The sequence below is a fragment of the Telopea speciosissima genome, chromosome 4 (assembly GCF_018873765.1).
Source record: "Telopea speciosissima isolate NSW1024214 ecotype Mountain lineage chromosome 4, Tspe_v1, whole genome shotgun sequence".
NCBI classification, from domain to species: Eukaryota; Viridiplantae; Streptophyta; class Magnoliopsida; order Proteales; family Proteaceae; genus Telopea; species Telopea speciosissima.
The window spans coordinates 31,525,863-31,541,144 of record NC_057919.1 but is presented as its reverse complement, the minus strand read 5'-3'; the positions used below and the strand labels follow the sequence as shown (position 1 = coordinate 31,541,144).

At 38.7% G+C, this 15,282-nt stretch overlaps 1 protein-coding gene across 2 annotated transcripts; it reads left to right on the top strand.

Moving 5' to 3' along the window:
- Positions 1 to 1,491: 1,491 nt before the first annotated feature.
- LOC122660066 (pleiotropic drug resistance protein 1-like) lies at positions 1,492 to 8,374 on the top strand. 2 transcript variants are annotated; one of them, XM_043855241.1, is made up of 24 exons: positions 1,492 to 1,817; positions 1,894 to 2,014; positions 2,125 to 2,213; positions 2,342 to 2,426; positions 2,515 to 2,674; positions 2,788 to 2,864; positions 3,219 to 3,272; positions 3,376 to 3,466; positions 3,559 to 3,860; positions 3,955 to 4,236; positions 4,318 to 4,634; positions 4,738 to 4,898; positions 5,029 to 5,132; positions 5,240 to 5,396; positions 5,479 to 5,586; positions 5,688 to 5,848; positions 5,941 to 6,273; positions 6,365 to 6,655; positions 6,745 to 6,828; positions 6,934 to 7,067; positions 7,159 to 7,386; positions 7,479 to 7,650; positions 7,755 to 8,009; positions 8,101 to 8,374. In XM_043855241.1, the coding sequence occupies exons 1-24, from the start codon at positions 1,492 to 1,494 to the stop codon at positions 8,356 to 8,358; spliced, it is 4,350 nt and encodes a 1,449-aa protein (XP_043711176.1). In that variant the 3' UTR covers positions 8,359 to 8,374. The 2 variants fall into 2 exon arrangements, with proteins under 2 accessions (XP_043711176.1, XP_043711175.1); XM_043855240.1 differs by having other exon boundaries at positions 3,955 to 4,634.
- Positions 8,375 to 15,282: the final 6,908 nt, after the last annotated feature.

The window sequence follows — 15,282 nt, the reverse complement described above, 5'->3', positions numbered from 1 at the left end:
AGCAACTTAGAACCCTCTCTTTGAAAATATTTATGACACAAATATCAGTATGGTAAACCACGCCGTCATAGTTTAGAGATCTTCAAAGGACAAAAGGGTCAAGCCGCCATAATAAAAGGTTTGACCCATGGTCCCTACTCTTTCAGCTTTAAGGTTATGAATTAAGGATAATAACGTTACCAGGTTCACTTACCAGAACCATTCTCATACGGCATCTGCCATACAAATGGAATCTAAGAAATAATGCTGAGGTAATCACCAACGTCTATGCATCGGTTCCCTGTAGGTTGGAACTTGGAAGTGGTTGCTGAAGTAAGCTCGAACGTCTCCGAACCTTATCTTTTCAAAAGCGTTTTTTTATTTGTTTTAGTAAGTTGAAAAGGGTATTTAAGGTTATTAATTAATTAATGACAATAATACATGTGGGTTCTTCACCAAAAAAAAAATATAATAATAATAATACATGTGGATTTAATAAGCGTTATCAGTTATCACGGAAAATAAACTTTCCTTCTCCAGTCGTTTGACTAGAGGAACTATGTTAGGTCACCTGAGACGCAATCGTACGAATTCCAGTCTTGGATGGAAGGGAGATGATAGGACTCTACTATCAGAATTTGCAGAGCCATGATGTATTTGTACACGGCATCAAGTTTAGGGTTGAATTGGTATTACACACATCTCACTCTCTCACCCGTCAGCTGAAACGATATACACGATCGTATATTAAACTTTTCTATTTGAGATCATGTTCCCTGCGTCAACGTAGGAGCCAATAAAAACACGTGCAAAAGCATCAATGAGGGTAGGATTTCCGATAAGATGATCATTTTGCTCCATCCTGAGTGTAAGCAAAGGAGCCATGCATGTTCCCCAAGAGAATCCTTTTTCCTAATAAAAAAAAAGAGTCAGAGATCTCTCTACTTGGTCGCATGGTCTCTACACAAGTGTCTGGACTAATGAGGGGAGCGCACGCATTAGTATCTACCAAGGGGACAGAGGTGTCATTTCACGGTGCCCTCTGAGAGGGCATAGGAAACACCACAAATTAGAGATCTTTTTCCCTAAAAAAACAAAAAAAGTGTATGGTCAATAGGTCATGGTGTTTAAATTCAAACAATTAAAATGACCAAAATGCCACTTTCAAGTGAAGTGAATATGGCTAATTTGATCACGGGACAGTGCCTGCGTTAGGTGGACTAAAAAAGTGCATGATCAATTGGCCATGGTGTTCTTTCAGGGTGCCACGAAATCTTCTTTTCGCGCCTATATATGTATATATATAGCAAGATTTGTTGGATTTCTTTGTCCATTACAGAAAAACCTACCGATCGAGCCAATACCCATCAATGCTTTTGAGTGTTCATAAGTACAGTTGAGAATTTCAGCTACTCAAAGCTTTTTGTTCTTTTTGGGTTCTTGGTGAGTTTTCAGGTTTTTCTTTGTACAGTTAAGAAACACAAAGAAGAACTATAGACAGAGGGAGACTCAATGGAGAGTAGTGATGCATATCGAATTAGTAGTTTTCGTGGTAACAATTTTTCAATTTGGAGAAACAGTGTAGTTGATGATGTCTTCTCGAAATCTTCTCTAGAAGAAGATGATGAAGAAGCTCTGAAATGGGCTGCTCTAGAGAGATTACCAACTTATAATCGGCTCAGGAAAGGTGTATTGGCTGGCACAGAAGGTGACACCAAGGAAATTGACATTAAGAGTCTTGGTTTATCAGAGAGGAAGATTTTGTTAGAAAGGCTGCTTAAAGTTGCAGAGAAGGACAATGAGAGTTTCTTGTTGAAGCTCAAGAACCGCCTTGATCGGTAAGAAACTTCTCCTTCCAAAAACAATGAAAATCCCTATACATTTTCTCTGTTTTTAACTTTCTTTATTACACAGAGTTGGAATTGATGTACCCACAATTGAAGTCCGATTCGAGCATGTAAATGTAGATGCAGAAGCTTATGTGGGAAGTAGAGCTTTACCTACAATACTCAATTTCTCTGCTAATATATTAGAGGTAGAAAGTCTGTCTATCTGTAAATCATCATATGCAGAGTTCTTCTTCGGTAGAAACTGTTTCTATCTCAAACATAACTTTGCCAAGTAATTTGTTTTCTGGTTTTATAGGGGTTCTTGAGCTATCTTCATATTCTCCCAAGCAGAAAGAAGCCACTCTCAATCCTTCATGATGTCAGTGGAATAATCAAGCCTGGCAGGTGAGAACATTGAGAAGACAAACCCCGAAGATTGAATCAATTACTGAAGTTTTAGTTGATTTTGGTTTAATTCAACTAGTTAGGCTCTCTGGCTAATCCATTTTCTTTTATTGAGATGACTTCTGCAGAATGACATTGCTTTTAGGCCCTCCAAGCTCTGGAAAAACCACTTTCCTGATGTCTTTAGCAGGAATGCTTGATCGAGATCTAAAAGTACGAAAATGAATCACCTTTGGTATTCCTTTTAAAGTTCTAATTGTTCTTCTGAAAACACAAACATGTTCTCTTGAATCTTCCTCAGTTCTCTGGGAGAATAACTTACAATGGCCATGGAATGGATGAATTTGTCCCACAAAGGACAGCGGCTTATATCAGTCAACAAGATCTCCACATAGGGGAAATGACTGTGAGAGAAACCTTGGCTTTTTCTGCAAGATGCCAAGGGGTGGGAGCCCGATATGGTAAGTTGAACATGTTATCTTTTTTGAGATGGTTAGCTTCAATCGAAAAAGACTTAGACTGATGAGTGGTATCTGAATTTGATCAATTATTCCTCTACATTGAAAACCTGCAGAGATGTTGGCAGAGTTGCTGAGAAGAGAAAAGGAGGCAAACATTAAGCCAGATGCCGACCTTGATATTTACATGAAGGTAAAGAAGCTCTTATGATACAATAGACAACGCATTCAATAGAGTTTGTCAAATTATTTCAGGATGAATTGGGGTCCATTCTTGAATGGGATTAAAAAACTTTATGATTCATTACTCAAATGTATCCAATGAGATTCTCGTCGATCCCAAGATTCATTAGCTATTTTTTATCTCTTTGAATTTTCTGTTCAAAATCTTCTGTGGTACCACCCATCTTTCTCCATCCCCCACCCACATGGGGGGGGGGGGAATTCTAAATCAATTTTTGTAGTTAAATAGTGTTCTTAGAAGAAGAGATTAGTTTCTAGAACTTGACAACCTAATGCAGGAGAATTTGGGTTCCTACATTTGCAGGCAGCAGCATTAGATGGACAAGAGGTCAGTGTGGTCACAGATTATGTTCTAAAGGTATCAACTCTTCAAACTCATACCTGAATAAAGAGGATACTTTTAAACATAGGCAGATAGACTGATAAATAATTTTCCATAATACTCCACTTCAAACTTCTAGATCTTGGGGCTCGAGGTTTGTGCTGATACCTTGGTGGGAGATCAAATGCTTAGAGGGATCTCCGGAGGACAAAGAAAGCGTGTCACGACAGGTTAGTGTAACTTGTATTTCTAGTAGTCAATTTATTCTTGTTCTTCCTTCATGATGAAATGGATTTTGATATTCTTGACCAACATGATACAGGGGAAATGTTGGTTGGACCAGCAAGAGCACTTTTCATGGATGAGATATCAACCGGTTTGGACACTTCGACAACCTTCCAGATTGTGAATTCAATTAGGCAATGCATCCACATTCTAAATGGGACTGCAGTGATCTCTCTCCTCCAGCCAGCACCAGAGGTTTACGATCTATTTGATGACATTATTCTCCTATCAGATGGGCAGATTGTTTACCAGGGTCCTCGTGAACATGTGCTTGAGTTCTTCGAATTTATGGGATTCAAATGTCCTGAAAGGAAGGGAGTAGCTGATTTCTTGCAAGAAGTAAGCCTTCAAAATCCTTTTCCTTTGTCGTTTTGTTCCTTCTCTATCTCTAGCTTTTAGCAAAACTGGGACTATATTTCCCTGGGTTGGACAGGTGACATCAAGGAAAGATCAAAAACAGTACTGGACAGATAAAAACAAACCATACAGATTCATCCCTGTCAAGGAATTCTCTGAGGCGTTCCAGTCATTCCACATGGGCCAGAAGCTAGGAGATGAACTTGAAACCCCATTTGATAAGAACAAGAGTCACCCTGCTGCCTTAGTTACCAAAAAATATGGTGTCAGCAAGAAGGAACTGTTGAAAGCCTGCATATCAAGAGAAATATTACTGATGAAGAGAAACTCTTTTGTCTACATTTTCAAGATGACACAGGTGGGTAATTGGTTTCATCAACATTTGATTAAAAATTTTTTAGTCATGTCAAAAATTAAATGGTTTGCATTTTTATTTCAGATTACTGTTATGGCATCCATTTCAATGACCATCTTCTTGCGTACTGAGATGAAACGAGATTCAGTAACTGATGGCGGGATTTTTTTGGGTGCTTTGTTCTTTACTCTCAACTTTCTTATGTTTAATGGCCTCACAGAGCTTGCCATGACTGTAATGAGGCTTCCTGTATTTTACAAGCAAAGAGACTTCTTTTTTTATCCTTCTTGGGCGTACTTATTGCCCTCATGGATTGTAAAGATCCCACTCACACTAGTTGAAGTTGCCATTTGGGTGTTCATGACTTACTATGTCATTGGCCTTGACCCAAGCATTGCAAGGTAAAGATCAATGGAAAGAGGTTATAGTGTCTCTAGTGAAAGTCTACTTCTCTATTATTTGGATCTGTCATCAGAGAAGTAACTGGGAGAATGTTCACTGCAGGTTTTTCAAACAGTACTTTCTACTTGTATGCCTTAAACAGATGGGATCTGGATTGTTCAGATTCGTTGGATCAGTGGGGAGGAACATGATTGTTGCAAACACATTTGGGACCTTTGCATTCCTCATACTCATGGGTCTTGGTGGATTTATCTTGTCAAGAGGTATGGTTTCGATTTTACGTAGAGAGATTTCTTTCTTTGGATAATTTTTGAAGTAGGGATTTTGATTTGCTTTATGGCAGCTCTATATTTTTGGGTTCAACTTCATAAGAACCTTCTTTCTTGGTCACAGACAATATAAAAATATGGTGGAAATGGGGCTACTGGATCTCTCCATTGATGTATGGGCAAAATGCATTAGTTGTGAATGAGTTCCTTGGGAAAAGTTGGAAACATGTAAGGCTCCCTTTTTTTTCCTCCCAAAATCAAGATATAGAATCAAGATTAAATGAGAAGAATAGTCTCCTTTAAGTTCTAAATGACATTTGAACTTTTTTTTATAGTTTCAATCCAATTCTACACAGACATTAGGAGCGGCGGTCCTAAAATCTCGTGGGTTTTTCACTGAAGCTTATTGGTATTGGATCGGAGTAGGGGCATTGATTGGTTATACTTTCCTATTCAATGGTCTTTCAATTTTGGCTCTGTCTTATCTCAATCGTAAGTATACTTTAGAAAGAAAAAAAATTCAACTTTCAAAACTGAGTCATATTGTTTTAATAATTGGAAAATTTTATTGCAGCATTTGGGAAGCCTCAAGCAGTTCTATCTGAGGAGAGCTTGAACGACAAGCATGCTAACAGAACTGGAGAATCCATCAAGCTATCATCCAAGGAAAAGAGCTCAGTAGGTTGGTCCTCATCTAGATGCATATAAGCTGAATGAATTTCATCTACTTACTTTCTATTTTACCTTATGATGATTGACTTTATGAATAATGCATAAATGCAGAATGTGGAGATGAAATTGAAATAAGCATGTCGTCTGACACTTCATCTGCGAGGATAGCAGCAAGTGATGCCAATATGAGCAGGACACGGGGAATGATTCTTCCATTTGAACCACTTTCCCTTACCTTTGATGAAATTAGATACTCCATAGACATGCCTCAGGTAGTTTAAAGATTCAAAGAAATTGGAATTATGTCTATCAGAATAGGAGGTCTTGATTGCAATGATAACGATGACGCAAACTGAAAATGCAGGAAATGAAAGCAAAAGGTATTACAGAAGACCGGTTGGAGCTTCTCAAGGGAGTCAGTGGAGCTTTTAGGCCAGGAGTTCTTACAGCTCTAATGGGTGTCAGTGGTGCTGGTAAGACCACTTTGATGGATGTTTTGGCTGGAAGGAAAACTGGAGGCTATATCAAGGGAAACATAAAAATATCTGGCTACCCAAAGAAACAGGAAACATTCGCTCGTGTATCAGGATACTGTGAACAGAATGACATCCACTCTCCTAATGTTACGGTCTATGAGTCATTGCTCTATTCCGCTTGGCTTCGGTTACCCCATGAAGTCAATTCTGCCACTAGAAAGGTGCAAAAGAACAATACTTTAATCCTTTTTATGAGGTTGTTTGTATCAGTTGGGTTTTTTACTAACTGGTTAATGAATTAACAAATTGTAGATGTTCATTGAGGAGGTCATGGAGCTCGTAGAACTGACGACATTGAGGCAAGCAATGGTTGGGCTGCCAGGTGTAAATGGTCTCTCAACAGAGCAGCGCAAGAGGCTAACCATCGCAGTTGAACTTGTTGCCAACCCTTCAATTGTATTCATGGATGAACCAACCTCTGGCCTAGATGCAAGGGCAGCAGCTATAGTGATGAGAACAGTAAGAAACATCGTGGACACTGGACGAACAGTTGTGTGCACCATCCATCAGCCAAGTATTGACATATTTGATGCATTTGATGAGGTTAGAAATGTTTGAGATCAGTGGACTAGTAATCTGTTATGGCTTTCTAGTATTTACCACATACTTAGGCCTTTAATACTATGCAACAGCTATTATTACTGAAACAAGGAGGAGAAGAAATATATGTCGGCCCGTTGGGGAAACACTCATGTCATTTGATCAAGTATTTTGAGGTGAGGCAAACTATAAAAAACAACAAATAAGTAACTGAAACCTTGGATACTTTCCAATCTTTGGTATAGTTATAAATAAATGTGGTTAATTTGTGTTTCTTCTAGGCAATTGAAGGAGTCAAGAAAATAAAAGATGGTTATAATCCAGCCACATGGATGTTGGAAGTGACAACAGAAGCCCAAGAAGCAGATTTGGGATCCAACTTCAGTGATATATATAAGAACTCAGAACTATACAAGTAGGTTCACCTAATAAAATTCCTCTTCAATGTCACAGAGTTAATCGTTTAATTTTGTGCTTTTAACATTTAATGGTCTATAATCATTCAGGAGAAACAAAGCAATGATTATGGAATTGAGTGAACCTATCCCTGGTTCAAAAGACCTTCATTTCCCTACTCAGTACTCCCAGTCTTTCTTCACCCAGTGTGTAGCTTGCCTTTGGAAACAACATTGGTCATACTGGAGGAACCCACCATATAATGCAGTTAGGCTCTTCTTCACAACTATCATAGCTCTGATTTTGGGGACATTGTTTTGGGACCTTGGATCTAGAAGGTAACTTATCCTACACTGAACTCCAAAGTTTTTATGCTTTGCTTCTTTTTGTGTCCGATACTAAAACGATTTGGATTTTGAAAAAACCACAGCCAAAGGCAACAAGATATCTTCAATGCAACAGGTTCTATGTATATTGCTATTGTTTTCCTTGGGATGACAAATGCCTCCTCAGTACAGCCAGTTGTTGCCATTGAACGAACAGTTTTTTATAGAGAGAAAGCTGCTGGAATGTATTCAGCTTTGCCATACGCCTTTGCCCAAGTAATCACTTTTCTTTAATAAGATCAACGATACAGAATTTAATAAAGAAAATTATAGTTTAATTGTCTGTCTGTTTTCACCAAACACATTTCTTTCTGGTGCAGGTAATAATTGAGCTTCCATATATCTTCATGCAGGCTATAATATATGGGGTTATAGTATATTCAATGATTGGATTTCACTGGACAGTTGCTAAGTTCCTTTGGTATCTATTCTTCATGTACTTCACATTGTTATACTTCACCTTTTATGGCATGATGGCGGTGGCCATGACACCCAACCAATACATTGCTTCTATAGTTTCAACAGGATTCTATTCATTATGGAATATTTTCGCAGGGTTTATAATTCCAAGAATGGTCTGTTCATATAATTCTTTCTTGTTTTACAGTGTAGAAGTAATACACAACTTTTTTTTATTACTTATTAAATTTTTTTTTCTCTTTACAGAGGATTCCTGTGTGGTGGAGGTGGTACTACTGGATGAACCCTGTTTCTTGGACATTGTATGGATTGGTGGTGTCACAGTTTGGAGATATACAGGAAAAGCTTGAATCAGGCATCACAGTTGAAGGTTTTGTGAGGAGCTATTATGGATTTAGACATGAGCTTCTAGGAGTGGTTGCCATTGCGATTGTTGGGTTCCCTGTGCTTTTCGCATTCATATTTGCTTTTTCAATAAAGGCGTTTAACTTCCAGAGAAGATAAGAAGCCTCAAGTGATTAGCAAGTCAATGGAGCTATTACAGAACCTATCTCAAGGCTCTAAACTTTAGCAGTTAGAAACAATTTTCAAGTTTTATGGGCTTCAAATTTCGATGGTTATTTCATTATATCTCACTGCATGTAAGGAAAAAGGTTTCCTTCATTACTGTAGTTTGTAGAACTTTATATCGATACAAATAAATTGAAATTTTCAATTTTTTCTTTGAAAGGGAGTACTTTCATTACTATTTATTGCACTGTTACAAGGAAATGCAGAGGTCATTTTCTCAGAAAATGTCGAATTCTTAACAAGACAATCTGGACTAGTCAACAAAGTGAGTGCACAGTAATCTTGGATCCTCTAGACATAGCTGACTGTGATGGATCAAAATTCTTTTACAAGCTTTCCAAAGCCTTGTATTAAAATTTTTTCTTCTTTTTTTCTTCCATAATGTTCTGCAGCTACATATGTCAATTTTCCACATAATTACATTGGCAACTCCTCTATAATGATTCAGTGTTACATAAACTTCTTCGCCATTAGGAAGGCTTCTTCGCAGGCTTGTGCTTCTACTTCCATCTTCAGACAATCTTAACAGACTTGCGCTTATATTAATCTTAGGATTGAATTTTCAGAATTTGCCTGAGTCTTGCCATTACATACAGATTTCAATATCACAAACCTGATTCACACTTGTGATAACTTAGTAGTCTTGCTTCATAAGTGACCGTGCTGCTATCATTTCTTTTACTAAGAGAATGTAATTATTGGGGGAAAATAAAAGAAGTTAGGGATGAAATGTGGCTACGATACTAAGGCCCCCCTACAAACAGGCTAGAAATCAAAACAATAGAAGAAGAAAAGACTCACTCTATAAACTGTAAGCTTCTGCCAGAATTGAACCAGAATTGAATCTAGAGATTCCGATATGGCAGAGATTAAAGACTACTATAATGAACAAGGGAGTTGGAGACTTACCTCCTTGAGTTCCCAACATCCCAGCCATGCTCTGTCCAACCGTTGCCAATATGCTGCTTGCTACATCTGATATTCTGCAACTCTCCACTAGTCCCACTTGGTGCCAATCACATTCTTGTCAACTGGCTTAAGAACTAACAGTTGGAGCTTAGGGAATGAAGTTAAGCAAGGAAGAAGGAAGAAGACGAGAGAAGGAGAAGAAGATGAAGGCAAGGAAAGGAGAGAAAGAGAGTTCGGTGGAATGTGTTGGGAGAGTATTCTCAACAATCCCATATATTGATTCACTGCACTCAGAAATAGAAATCACATTCTTGCCCCCCATGCTAATATAAGATAGCTGAGGGAGGTAAAAGGTAAAAACCACATTAAATCAAATTACAACATAATGGGCATGTGCCTAAAACACCTTATTAACTTTAACACTCCCCCTCAAGCTGGAGAATAAATGTCACATTCCCAGCTTGCGCAGAAGGGTACTGAACTTATGAGGAATAAGATCTTTGCTAAAGATGTCTGCTCTGATCACCAGTTCTTACAAAAGGAGTGCATATGTAGCTGGAGTCAATCTTCTCTTTGATGAAGTGTCTGTCCACCTCAATATGCTTTGTGCTATCATGTTGTACAGGGTTGTGGGCTCTATTTATAGCAGCTTTGTTATCACAATAAAGTCTCATAGATGTTTCAGTATCGAACCCCAACTCTTGAACCAGCCTCTTCAACCATAGGAACTCCATGAGCCATAGCCCTAAACTCAGCCTTTGTACTAGATCTGGCCACCGCAAGTTGTTTCCTGATAGTCAATGCCATACACCTGATTGTACCCTTTGACCACCAACCTAGCTTTATATCTCTCAACAGTACCATCAAATCTGTACTTGATTGTATAAAACCATCTGCAACCAACTGGAACTCCCCTCCTGGGAAGATCAACCAGTTTCCAAGTATAGTTCTTCTAAAGTGGCATCATTTCCTTAGACATTGCTTGCTTCCACTTTGGGTCAGACATGACCTCAGTGACATTCTTAGGGATGGAAATAGAGTAAAGAACAGCAGTTAAGGCAATACCTATAGAAGAGATAGCATCATAGGAAACAAACTGGGATATGAGATTAGTGCACACTCTCTTTCCCTTTCGAATAGCAATGGGAAGATCTAAGTCAGAAGGAAAGGAAGGAGTGTCACCTGACTGAGGAAGGTGGATCTCAGGATATGGATCCAAAGAGGACTCTTGGTAGATCTTCTTTCCCTTTCTTTTGTACACAATTAACTCCTTATCATTACCATAATCAATACCTGAATCAACCACATCCACCTATTTGTGGTTTCCAATATAAAGCATAAATGGAGTGATAGGTAAGGGAGGAAGAATAGGGGTGACATCAATGACCTTTTCACTCCCTCTATTCTCCCCTTGAAGAGGAAGTTGATGAGAAGTAAGGAAAGGGATAGATTCACAGAAGGTGACATCTTTGGAGAGAAGCCACCGGCGAGAAGAAGGGTGATAGCACTTATAGCCTTTGGTAGAGGAGGACTATCTAAGAAAAATGCATTTAAGAGAATTGGGGTCAAGTTTAGTCCGAGCAAACTTGTTGACATGCACATAATAGACACATCCAAACACTTTGGGGAAGAGAGAAGGTAGGAACCTGAGGAGATAAGGTCTCCAAAGGGGATTTACAATAAAGAAGTTTAATAGGCATGTGATTGATGAGGAAGGCAGCAACAAGAAGAGCATCCGACCAAAAGGTCTTAGGGACATGCAAACTAAATAGTAGACTCCTAGTGACTTCTAACAAGTGTGATTTTTCGCTCAACTAGCCCATTTTATTGAGGTGCGTCAACACAAACCTGCTGATGGATAATGCCATTATCAGTAAAAAAAAGTTTTGGTGTCCACCATACATGTATTCCCCCCCCCCCCCCTTATCAGAACGAACAATTTTAATTTAGTATCAAACTAAGTACAAATCAGTTGATAGAAGTTTTTGAAGGCATCATATACATCACTTTTATGTTTCAGCAAAAAAATTCATATGGACCGAGAATAGTCATCAATAAAGGAAACAAAATAACAATAACCAAATAAAAAAGTAGTGGGAGAGAGTCCTCAAACATCAGAATGCATAATATGAAAAGGACCAGTGAATATATTACCATGATATGAATTGAATAAGAAGAGCAACATAGTTTAGCAAGCATACATGGTCCACACTCAAAACATGAGAGGAAGAAAATGAAGAAAACAAATGTGGCAATTGTTTTTTCATAACAACAAAAGAGGGGTAGCCTAAACGTTGATGCCAAAGCATCACAGAATCCAGAGTACTGCTATCACTTTGTCCACACACATAGGACTAGGCCAAGGGCAAAAAAGGTATAGGCCTTTCTCCTCACAGTCAATGTCAATAATCCTCTTCATCACCAAATTCTGAAACACACAATGAGAGAGAAAAAAAATTGCACAACAGTTCAAGGATTTGGTAAGATGGCTAACAAAAAGAAGATTAATGGTAAAATTAGGAACAGAAAGGACAAAGTTAAGAGAAATAGAAGAGGTAACATGTACATTGCCCTTTCCAGAAATGGAGGAAAAGGAGCCATCAACGACCCTAACCTTACCACAACCAGAATAAACATAGTAAGAATCATAACACTAGGACATACTAGTCATATGATCGGTGGCACCAGAGTCAATGACCCAAAAAGGAGCAATGGAAGGGGCCGAGGTGGAAACCTACAGGGCGCAAGTCGAAGTGTCTGGCACTATGGATTCAAAAGAAGAGCTGCCCAATTGAGACACAACCCTGTGAAATGATGCAATGTCACCCCTAGTAAGGGAACTATAATTGGACGGTAGACAAGATGGATACGCCATTGGGTCAGGCTTAGCCATCAAAGTATGTGCTCGAGCTCTCCCTCACCTACCACCATGCACACTAGTGGAACCACCATGCATACCAGGGGGATGACCATGGAGTTCCCAACACCTCTCTCCAATGTGTCCAGGTTTTCCCTAGTGATTACATCGAAGTCTATCTCTATCATCCCTACAGGTAGGACCTAGGCCTCTACCACCACCACGTCAATCTCTGTTAGAGCTAGAAGTAAGAGCAGACCGCTTACGGGATGATACTGGTTCCATGACCGAGTAACGGGGTCTCCACACTTTGCAAGGAGCTACAGACGTCATCTAAGGAGGGAAGATGAGACAGGCCTAAGATCTGTATCCGAATTGGTTCATACTCAGGGTTTAGGCCACCAGACAGAATTAGAACACGCTACTTCTCAATAGTGTGGTACACCGTGTCTTCATCCTCTAAAATGGTCAGTTGAATGTCCCTATAGTGGTTATATTCCTCCCAAAGGCCAGCAAAAGTATTATAGTACTCATAAATTGTCCTATCACCTTGCCACATTGTGATAACTTTCTAGAGAATTTGGTAAACCTTGGCAGAGTCACCCACCCTATCAAAGGGTCTTAGAAACACTATCCATAATATCTTTGGCAATTTCCTTTCTTATAAACCTTCTCCCAATCTCAAGCTTCATCAAGAAAACCAGCCAAGTCATAACAGTGGAGTTTTCGGTCTTCCATTTCTAATATGTAGGACTAGAAGTTGGAGCTTCAATGGTACCAGTAATATATCCAAGATTCCCCTACTCCGGAGGGAAAGCTTCATAGAATGAGCCCAATCTAAGTAGTTGGTGTTATCTAACTTCACAATGGAGATCTGGGTGTTAGGATTCTCAAATGCTAACTGAGTGGCTAGCTGAGTGGGCTGTGAATCAGCCAAAACTTTACTGGAGGCCTCTGTAGGTCCACTGACCCCAGACATAGTGGAGGAAGGCACACAACAATATAGGAAAAAATAGCCAAACCAAGGGTGGGAGTATACACTCTACCCAAATACACAATCCCAACACTGTAGAGTACAACCAACACGCGTTGTGGACCAAGTGCACCCTTTTCGCGGGGGTTTGACACCTCGATGACGATGCCTAACGGCATTGATGTCCCTGTTTCTTAACGACTTGAATTGAATGCCAAAAGATGGTGTTGTTGTTCACTCTTATGAACCGGTGATGGAGGTGCGGGGAAAGCACAATTTAAAATAACAGAAGGGAGTCGCCACCTAGGTTGTGAAGGGCCTAGAAACCTAAATGGTAGTCCAAATCCTTGTTAATTAGAGGATAGGGCTACAATTCCATATGATCCTACTAGAGAATGGGTAAGAGGTCAAGTTATGGAGATGAGAAAGTTTTACACACCCCACTCCGCCCAGAGGAGCCAGTCCTTCGCGTTAGATGCTTGGGTTCACAAATTCTCTCTAAACAAGGTCTCATATAACAACATGCAAGGTTAATCTATTGTCAAAATATCATGATCATGCATCGTAAGACATAAAATATGCAAACCAGCAAAAAATTATGGAAATTACCAAAATACCCCTAAAGGACATAAAGGCATAAAATGCAAATAAACCTATGTCTGAACATCACCACTGATCCAAATATGGCTAAATGTATTAATAACATATCTGTGAGGTATTCCAAATACCAATTATGCACTCCAACTCACAATGGTAAATATTACCAAATTACCCCTAAAGAGTTGACTTGTAGAAAATCACATTTACGCATCACTACTGATATTAAACATGATTAAATATGTTAACCAAACATATATGAGATATTCCAAATATCTAAAGTGCATTCTAGCTCAAAATAGCAATAATTACAAAAATGCCACTGGAGGGCAGAATTACAAGAAAATCATATTTTAGCATCATCATTGAAATTAAACATGATTAAATATGTTTAAAAAGTATATATATGCGATATTCCAAGATGAAAATAATTACCAAAATGCCACTAAAGGGTAGAATTGTAGGAAAATCATACTTTAGCATCACTACTGACATTAAACATGATTAAATATGTTAACAAAGCATATGTGAAATATTCCAAATACCTAAAGTGCAAACTAGCTCAGAAGGGCAATAATTACCAAAATGCCACTAGAGGGCAGAAATGTGGAAAATGCATGGAAATGATATTTTATGTGTCAAAACATGAATTGAAATTATTAGGAGTCCTTTTTGAGTCCTAAACAAATTTTGGTTACAAAATGACCAAAATGCCTCCAAGGGCATAATGGTAAATGGGTGTCAAAATGACACTATGGAGGGTTGTACATATCAAAAGCGATGTTGATCAACTTAAGATGTCTAGACATACTGAATAGTATTACTGGAATGGGATTGACATTTAATTGGTAAATCACCAAAATGCCTTTGAAGGACATAAGTGCAACGAGTGCGAATAAAATCTTTTTTGGGTATCACCATTGATTAAAAACTTGATTAAACTGCATCAATATGCATATAGTAACATTCCGAACCTGACGGGTGGGATCGAACGTATTTTTAGAAACAGTCGGCACCGTGAAGATATAGGGATCGACAGGTCTTTTTAGAAAACATGACAGCATAAGGGTAAAAAAAACCAAGATTCTGGAAGGACTAGTATAAAATAGTACAATTCTGTCAGATGCAGTCATTTACTCTAGGAACAACAATGATCGATGGGGGGGTAAAAGAACCTCTCGATCATCAATCAGATCATTAGAAAACAACGCACTGACACATCACTAAAACTTCGAAAAACGGTAATGATTGATGGTGGGTAAAAGAACCTCTTGATCATCAATCAGATTATTAGTGAATAATTTACGCACATAACACTAAAACTCTGGAAAGAAATTAAACGCCCGATGGCAAATCTCCTAAAACGACTAAATACGCCAATTTAGTGATAGTGGGTTGGGCTCTTTTGGATAATTATTGGAATGCCCCTAAAAGGTTGAGGTGATATTTTATCTGATTTTATGATGCACAATAAGCATAACATATGCATAGGGATGGCATAAAATATCCACAAGTGTATGCC

Coding starts and splice junctions, on each gene's coding strand:
- LOC122660066 (XM_043855240.1), top strand. CDS start 1,492: ATGGAGAGTAGTGATGCATATCGAATTAGTAGTTTTCGTGGTAACAAT. Junction 4,635..4,737: donor CTTGACCCAAGCATTGCAAG/GTAAAGATCAAT, acceptor TGTTCACTGCAG/GTTTTTCAAACAGTACTTTC. Junction 5,849..5,940: donor ACTCCATAGACATGCCTCAG/GTAGTTTAAAGA, acceptor CTGAAAATGCAG/GAAATGAAAGCAAAAGGTAT.